This window comes from Talpa occidentalis, unplaced genomic scaffold (genome assembly GCF_014898055.3).
Source record: "Talpa occidentalis isolate TD23 unplaced genomic scaffold, MPIMG_talOcc4v2.1 talOcc4.14, whole genome shotgun sequence".
NCBI classification, from domain to species: domain Eukaryota; kingdom Metazoa; phylum Chordata; class Mammalia; order Eulipotyphla; family Talpidae; genus Talpa; species Talpa occidentalis.
In genome coordinates this window covers 28,136,571-28,145,504 of record NW_023601433.1, presented here as the reverse complement: position 1 = coordinate 28,145,504, position 8,934 = coordinate 28,136,571, and the positions used below count along the sequence as shown (strand labels likewise).

The 8,934-nt window shown below is 49.8% G+C and overlaps 1 gene segment (V, D, J or C); it reads right to left on the bottom strand.

The window, feature by feature from the left end:
* Positions 1–2,832: 2,832 nt before the first annotated feature.
* LOC119244086 (probable non-functional immunoglobulin lambda variable 5-48) lies at positions 2,833–3,349 on the bottom strand. The segment is given in 2 exon segments: positions 2,833–3,188; positions 3,304–3,349. Coding segments are annotated over 2 exon segments (402 nt in total).
* Positions 3,350–8,934: the final 5,585 nt, after the last annotated feature.

Below are 8,934 nucleotides of genomic sequence, written 5' to 3'. Positions count from 1 at the left end.
ACTTGGTCCTGGGCCTCCCCGGTGGCGCAGTGGTTGAGCACTGGGTTGCGAAGCTGCCTGCGGCCTCTGCGGCGCCGGTTCGATCCCCGGCTGCTCCCCGGCCACCAGAGGAGGGTCCCACATGGCGCGCAGACCTCTCCTGCCGCCCGCTGCTCCCCTCAGCAGTGTCCTTCGGTCCTTCTGCCTGCTCTGCTCCCCGCTCTGGCCCTGGTGAATTCTCTCACCCTCCCGCGCTTCTGACTGTACCCAGTGCATGTATAAACCAAACAAACAAACACATAATAAATAAATAAATAAATAAATAAATAAATAAATAAATAAATAAATAAGACCTGCCTCTAGAAAATTAAAAAAAAAAACAAAAAACAAAAACTTGGTCCTCCTGGAGAGACGGCTTTCTCCAAGTAGTTACCTCTTTGCCCTTACCCCATCTGTTCATGGTAACGTGGTGAGCTCTCTGTCCCCATCATCCCTTCCAGACCAGCACTATCTTCTCTTCCATAACATAATATTCCTTTGAGTTCTCACATGTGACTAGAGCCTCAGCCAACTCCCTTCACTATGCCGGCACCGCCCTAATACAGTCCTGATTCCCTAAAGACCCTGCACCCACCCGCCTTCCTTTCCCCTCCAGGACCAGCCTTCGTGCACATCCGGATGCAACACATTTCCAGGCTCGGAGCTAAGCTTTTGTTTTGCTAACTCTGCATTCTCAGGACATCCATACTATTAGGCACAAAACAAATAATATGTTCTGAATAAATATTTGTCAGAATGAATAAATAAACATTAGAAAACAATAGATCCTTAATAATCAATAGTTGTGGGGAGCCTCCCTGGTGGCACAAGGGGTTAAGATGTAACCTATGAAACTATCCACAGCCACTGCAGCACGAGTTTGATCCCCAGCCAGGGAGAAACCCACGAGGCACAGCAGACCTCTCCTGACTCGCCTGCTGCTCCCCTCAGCAGAGTATTTCAGTCAGTCTCCCTGTTCTGTTCCCAACTCTGTCCCTGGTGAATCTTCTCACCCCCTACCGCATCGCTGGCCTGTACTCCAGTTCTTGTATGCATAAATAAATAAATATAAAAAAAATGAACAGTTTCCCATTCTACTACTTCTTATGGTTTTGCAATTAAAGTAGAATTGAATATTTATAACCACAGATATAAACTATTCTTAACCTATCATTAATTTCCCTAATAACGTATTTAAATATGGGTACAGTGGTGTAACTACTATCTTTACTAGTAATGGTGACATTTCTAAAGAACAGGGGGTCTTCATTTTCATCTGGCAAACACATGATGCATTTTAACTCAAGAGATACATAGCGTTGAAAATATCATCATTATTTTTGGAAAGATTCTAGCTATTCAATATCAGATTGCATTTTCCTTATAATAATCTGTGAATTAGGTTATAATAATCTGTGAATTAGGTGCTGTAGGTTATAACTCCAAACTAAACAAGAGCCCTCCCCCCATGCTAATAAATGTAATAGAGGAAATCAGATCCTATACATAGAAAGTGTTTAATATGGGGGAATGGAAGAAGTACAATATATTTTTATTTATTTATTTATTTATTTATTTATTTATACAAGCGCTGGGTAGTCAGAAGTGCGGGAGGGTGAGAAAATTCATGAAAGACAGAGCGGGGAGCAAAACAGGCAGACTGAGGAAATACACTGCTGAGGGGAGCAGCGGGCGAGACAGGAGAGGTCTGCTCACCATGCTGGTTGCTGTGAGGCTGGCAAGGATGGAACCCGCACTACAGAGGCTGTGGACAGCTTCACAGTGCGGCCCTTAACGACTGTGTCACCCGGGAAGCCCCAAATGATAATTTGATACATGAAGGAATTAAAATGAGTTATTAACTTTTCATTTATTACATATTTTGTAACCACCTGCTTTGCTATTTTAATTGCATGATCAAACTCACTAGAACTACCAAAAATTTAAAAGTATACCTTGGTTCAATTTAAAAAACATTTAAATCAGAAGCCAGAAGATGGTCTTCAGGTGCCACTTCCAAATCCCCCTGCCAGGAGGGGGAAGGGGAGGACCCAGCCTGAGGGAGGATGTCCCCAGAGCTGCTTCCTGAAACCCACCTGGGAACACAAGTCACAAGTGTGGGGACACAGTTCCTAGAAATCTGTCTTTCTGCTTTGGTGGAAGGATCTTCATTTGCATTTCTAAACCCCAAGTGCCCCCACCCTCAGACATGCAGCCTGAGCCTCAGCCCCCCTGGGTGAAGGAAGAGCTGACTAAGGCACCAGCTGGTACCTTGTCAAGGAGCCTGATGCTGGGTGTCCCAAAGCACACGGGGAGTCACACGCAGTCACATGTCACTGTGGAGGCACCCCGTTGCTCAGCACCCCTAGCACCACAACACTGAGCCACGGTGGGAAACGCAGCTCCCCAGACAGGCTAGAGGCCTCTGATGTGGAAGGAGGCTCCTGTCTCTTGCAGCTGAGCCCTGGAGATGGATTCAGGGCAGCTGCACCCCACGACAGGCCAGCAGCTCAGGACACCTGCACATCTGAGCCAGGCCTAGACATGGGGGACCAGGGTGGGCTCCACCTCCTGCTTCCTGCTCCATCACCTCCCTGGGGGGAAACGAGCCAAAGTCTGACTTTTATCTGTATAGACATGGCCAATGCGAGAAGAAATGAGCTTTTTAGCTAAAGATGATGAGGAAATGAGACACATCTCTGTGTCCAAGGAAATTAGACAAAAAAGATGTCACCAAATGTCAGCAGACTGAGGCCTGGTACTGAGATCAGGGGTGACTGCTCCAGGCCAGGGCAGCAAGGGGAGGTTTTTGTCTCACTTCCCCGTGGGTCTGGAGCACTGTGGAGTCTTTGAGTTACCATCCCATGTAGCACAGTAGTAGTCGGCCTCATCCTCAGGCTGAGGCCCCGAGATGAGCAGGAGCCCCGCATTGGCCGCAGTGTCTTTGGCTCCAGAGAAGCGGCTGGGGACCCCGGGGCCCTGGTGCTTATCTGAGTCTGATTTATAACCCAGGAGAAACCGGGGAGGGCTCCCTGGCTTCTGCTGGAGCCACCTCATGTAGTAACCTGCAACAAGGTCTCCGCTGCTCAGGGTGCAGGTGAGTCTGACAGATGATCCAGGAGACGCTGAGAGGGAGGGCGGCTGAGTCAGCACAGGCTGGGAGAGGGAACCTGCAGACACAGACATGTAAGTTGAGGGGTAGGCCTCAAGATAAAATTTCCCTGGGATCTGACACAGAAGACAGAGAAGAGCAGGAGACTTCTTCTGTCAGGAGGTTTTCCCCACCTGTGCAGTAAGAGAGGATCACAAGGAGGAGAGGTGTCCAGGCCATGGTGCTCACAGCCCCCTGAGCCCCACATGGGGCTGGGCTCCCCAGGCCTCCTTTTCTTCCCCACCCTCTGCCACAGGAGGGGCTGTGCATGCAAATGGGGTTCCATCCAGGGACTGCCCATCCCTTCCCTGGGCCCTGGTGCTAGAGCTCAGCTCAGGCCCCACTGAGAAGAGGGGGGTTTGCTTCACCCCTTGGGACAGCCCTGGAGGAAGCACCTGCTGACATCAACAAAGGTCTCTGCTTAGGGGACTGTGCCATGCCACAGAAGGCACAGCTGCTGAGTCCCCAACAGGGAGCCCCCACACAGTCCCTAGCCCACACTCCCTTGAGAGAGGATTCACAGATCAATTGTGTAGGGCACATGGGCAGTCCCACAGCTCCCCTGCTGGTGAAGGGGCACACACTTCCTGCAGCTCACAGATGCCCCCTCTAACACACATCATGACCTAACTCATATGCACAGTGGCTCCCACATGCTACACACGGTTATGCCCATTTCTCACTCCCACATGGGGTTTTGATCTGTGGGAGGTAAAAACTGTCATGAATAACAACTCAAGGTTTTCACCCCAGAGAAGTTGCAGTAACGATGGTATTGTGGCATGTAATCACCAGCTGAGGTCAGAGGTATGAAAGAAATCACCAAGAGGCAGAGTGCAGAACAGAAAAGTTGGATTTTTTGAAACACCCTGCAAGGGAGCAGGGGGCAAGACAGGAGATGTCTGCACTGGAAGAAGGACTTGGGGCTCCATTTTATAACCTGTTTTTGTGGGCATTTTCATGACCTTCTCTCTGCCAGCCGCTGTCTGCTGGGATGTCAGGAGTCAGAGGGCTTTCCTCACAGGCAGTGTCCAGCCAGGTTCTTTTTAATCTCCCTTTTTGTAGCAAAATGAATATCCCACACCGCCACCTACTGGGCAAATATAGAAATAATGTAAAAAAACTTAGAGGTTCTCTCCTATAAAAAATAATAAGCACTTCCTAGAAAGTATGGTTCCATAACGGAAAAAATAAACAAACATACCAAATTCCTTAGAACAATTAAGAAATGTTATTAAGGAATAATTCCACAGAATGGCATAAGATGCAGATAATTTCACAGGACACTAACAAAACCTCAGAGATCACACTAATCTTTTTTTTTTTTTTTACTTTTTGAGTTTTTCTCCCTTGTACCACTATAAAAAATAAAAGAATAAAATTCTTGTGAAATCACCTATAAGATTATAAGTATGCCTGAGAAATAACTTACACAGAAACAGATTTTTAGACCAATAATATTAAATATTGAGGCAAATAGTCTAAAAGACATTTTTCAAAATATTTCAACAACAGATTAATAAATTAATGCACCATCACTGTCTAGGTATAATTTAATAAGGCTAAAAACTAAGCCCCCACTCATGCCCAGCAGGCAGGCTTGGGAGGCCTGAATAGATAAGGGAATGGAGAAGGAGGCTTGGGCGCCATGAGACTCACCACCATGACCAGAAAAGCCAGCCCAGCTCCAGGAATGCAGCAGCTGGGCCAGGACTTGTTTTGTGTCAAGGGCCAGGGCCCGAGACCAGACATCCCAGCAGACAACTGCTGCACTGGAGCCCCAAGTTAGAAGGCCTGCAACAACAGGGCCTCTCCTGGTGGCTCAGGCTGTTAAGCTCAGTGCTATGAGTCTGTCCGCAGCCTCTGCAGCGCCAGCTCAATCCCAGTTGGCCAGCGAGGGTCCCACATGGCGCCACAGACCTCTCCTGTCTCGCCTGCTGATCTCCTCAGCAGTGTATTTTGTCAGTCTGCCTGTTCTGTCCCCCGCTCTGTCTCTGGTGAATCCTCTCACCGTCCTGCACATCTGGCCTGTACCCTGGTTCTTGTATAAATAATAAATCATTAAAAATAAAAAAGGAAAGGCTGCAAAAACAGAATATAAAGGAGACCGTCAAATCCTCCTTTGGCCTCACCTGCTGCTTCTCTTCACAGTGTATTCAATCAGCCCACCCTCTCTGTGCTCCACTCTGTCTCTGGTGAGTTCTTTTACCTGCCTGCCATGGACCTCACTCGATATTTCTCCACTACAAGCACCATGTATGATTCATTCCAATGATACATAGACTCATAAAGAGGGAGACTCAGCACAATGACACACACAGGTTCCTCACCAAGGAGAAAGAAAAATGCAAATATTCTCCTAGAACCTTCGCCTGACACCAGAATCCCGTCACCAGTACAGTGAGTAAAGAGGGAACAGAGAACAGGGCTCCAGACCTTGGAGGAGATGCCCTCAGAGGTGTGACCATGTCCCGACAGCGACCCACATCTCTCTCATCCCGACGTCCCTCACAGATGGGAGCAGGGACCCTTCATGCTCTTCATCCCACCTACTCTCCCTCCAGCCTCTGTGAGGGTCAGAATCAATCACCTCTGCCCTGGAGTTAGGGGAGGCCCGTGGCACTGGTGAACTTCTCATGTGGCTCATTTTGACATCTGGGCTTTGTAGGAAGGAGCTGCCAGGCCCTGGGAACACTGAGCTCAGGGCAGCAGCTAAGCCCCAGGTGCTGGGTCACAGCTGAGGTTTCAAACCTGGGCTTCACTCAGCCCCACACTGCCCCCTGCTGGCCCTGCTGCACTTTGCACCTTGTCTGAAATTGAGTGCTTGCCCTGAGACAGGCAGCCCTGCCCAAGCATTGCCTTTTCCACTGGTCCCTCCTCACAAACTGTGGGGGGAGGGAGGCAGAAGGAGAGAGAGGACTCCCTACCTGGGCCTGCACTAGACTGCACCTCTCCTCCCTCCCCTCAGCCCTGGCTCATACAGAGGCAAGCTCAGTGGCCAGGCTCCCTGACACTCCTTTACTAGTTTACATAGTGGAGGGTGGGCCCTGAAAACTGTCCTGAGGGAGAATTGGTCCTGCTTTCAGCTCAGCAGAAGGACAGAGGACGGAGACAGCACAGTCTTGTTGTTGGGGAAGCAGGAAGAGCTCCTCCTCTCTCACCCCACTTTCCACCAAGGCCCTTTCATGCCCACCCCCTGTCTGGTTCACCCTGGTGGGCTGTGTGGGTCCTTTAGCAGAACAGGGAGAAGTTATTGACAGAGGCTGTTCTTCATCCTTGGCTGCTCCAGACCCACCTGTCACCAACGCTGCCAGGGGACTGGAATCTAGGAACTAAGTGTTGGTTCCCATGAAGGGGGCAGGATGTGAGGATGGAGCTGAGACCTCTTGGGAGGGAGAGATGAAGGGGTGCCCTGCAGGAGCCTGGGCAAGACAGCAGCAGAGACGAAGCAGAGGCCCAGGCTGAGCCTCAGCACCAGCTTCAGGGATTCCTGCTCTTGGCAGAAGAGAAAGGAGTTTGTGTCTCACTTCCCCACAGGCCTGGAGCTTGTGTGACCACTCAGACTGCTGTCCCAACTGAGCAGTGATAATCAGCCTCGTCCTCAGGCTGGAGCCCAGTGCTAGTCAGGGTGGCTGAGCTGCCAGACCTGGAGCCCGAAGATCCATCAGGGACCCCTGAGAATCCTCCCTATCCTGATAGATCAGGCTTTTGGGGCTGTTCCTGTTTCTGTTGGAACCATCCCACACCATAACCCCCAATGTTGGAGCTGATTCCAGTGAAGGACATGGTGACCCTCTGGCCCAGGTTCCCAGACACTGATACTGGCTGTCAGCAGAGACTGGGCCCAGGATCCTGGAAGAAGGCCAGAGAGATGATGGTGATCTGGGTTCTAGAGACAAGAGGATTTACCAGGGACTCATGCATCTTCCGAGGGCCCATCCCCTGGTCCCAAACTCAGGCATCTGTGCAGTGAGAGAAGAGGACAAGGAAGAGAGGCGTCCAGGCCATGGTGCTCACAGCCCCTGAACCCCCACATGGGGCTGGGCTGCCCAGGCTTCCTTTTGTTTCCTCAAACTGTGCCACAGGAGGGGCTGTACATGGAAATGGGGTTCCATCCAGGGACAGCCCAGGTCTTTCTTGAGCCCTACTGCTGGAGGTAAGATCACACTCACACCGAGGAGGATGGTTGCTTCACCCCTTTGGAGAACCCTGGGAGAAGCACTTGCTGAACCTCACAAAGACCCTCTCAGGAAACTGGGCCAAGTCAGGAGCCCCTTTCCTGAATCCCCATCTGGGAGCACAGGAACCAGCCCCCAGGCTCAGACACTTGTGAGTGACAGGTCCTCACTGATTCATTTGTGGGGCCCACAGCACCCCCCCACAGCGCCCTCTGCTGCTCTCACCTCAACACTCCTCTTGTGCAAAATCCCTGAAAGGCCAACTGGTGTCAGCCACTATCAGGTCCTCACTCTAGTCAGCAGCATGGTCTGATCCTAGATATTGCTATTCAGTGTTTAATACGACCTTATGCTTTGATTGTACAGAGTAGTCCATTTAAATACATACATACTACTTAAGACGCTGGTGACTCCCGAAACACGTTGATACTCATAATCCAATAATACTCATAAGTCACTAGTCATGTTTTTGGATGAGGGGAGAGTTAAGCAAGTATGGAGGATTCCAGGAAGTCACAAAGGAAGTGGTACAAAGGGGGTATTTTACAGAGAAGCGAATTTATGGACTTATGAAAGGATTTATTCACTAATAAAAATGAGTAGATTTGGTAGCGAAACTTTACCAGAAAGTAATGTATTACACTTTATTTTTAAAAAGAGTTCCTCTCTTTCTATGTTGTACTTTTCTGCATATTTCTGTCAATATGAATTGTGTTCTAGGGATCATGTAAATGGTGTACACTGTAAAAATTTCTTACCACGTTTTCTTTCTTTTCTTTCCCCCTGAAATCGATGGAATCCAGAGGAATCCTCATCCACTGTACTTCTATCTAGTTTTTCCTGCTTCATAACACTGAGATTTACACCTGTCTCTCCATCTCCACTCAAGGTCACAACCTTCTGCTCATATCCTCCAGGATAAACTCTGACCCACAAACTCTAATGTTTATCAAGCAGGAATCTTAATCTTAGCCTCAGATCCTCCCCTTTCCTGCACTTCTGATTCACAGGAGCTCAGGCTTTCATTCAGCTAAATGTGCGAGAGGCTCCTTCGTCCAGGCTTGTCCCAGTGTGTAGGTGGTGCCGTGTCCCCGCAGGGAACAGCGGAGCTCCTGGTGCTCCAGGCAATTGGACCCGGTGGAGGGGATGCTCCTACTAACACCACAGCTGGGAAGTCAGGTCCCCTGTGAGGAGCATCTCCTCAGTCTGCACATGTCCCACCTGTCCCGGGTTCCTGCCAGAGGAATCCTCATCACTGCCCACCCACCATGCAGCGCTCTACTGCGGCCTTGTCTGCCCTCGACTCTCACTTTGTTTCCCTCTTTCCATCAGTCAGAGGCACGTTTCACATGTATGTGCCTGGAACACACCATCTCCACTAACGCTCCCCGGAGACTCAACCCTCAGCATCAAGATTCAGTAAAATCTTTGGACTCTCACCCAAGGTGGCCTGGGCCTGGCCGTGCTGTCTGACCAGTCTCCTGCCTCTATTCTCCCTACTGCTGCCTGCAGAACAGCACCCGCAGGCCCACGTGGAAAGAGGCTTTTTAACAAAGATACGGGGTCATCTCTCTTATTCTTCTGATC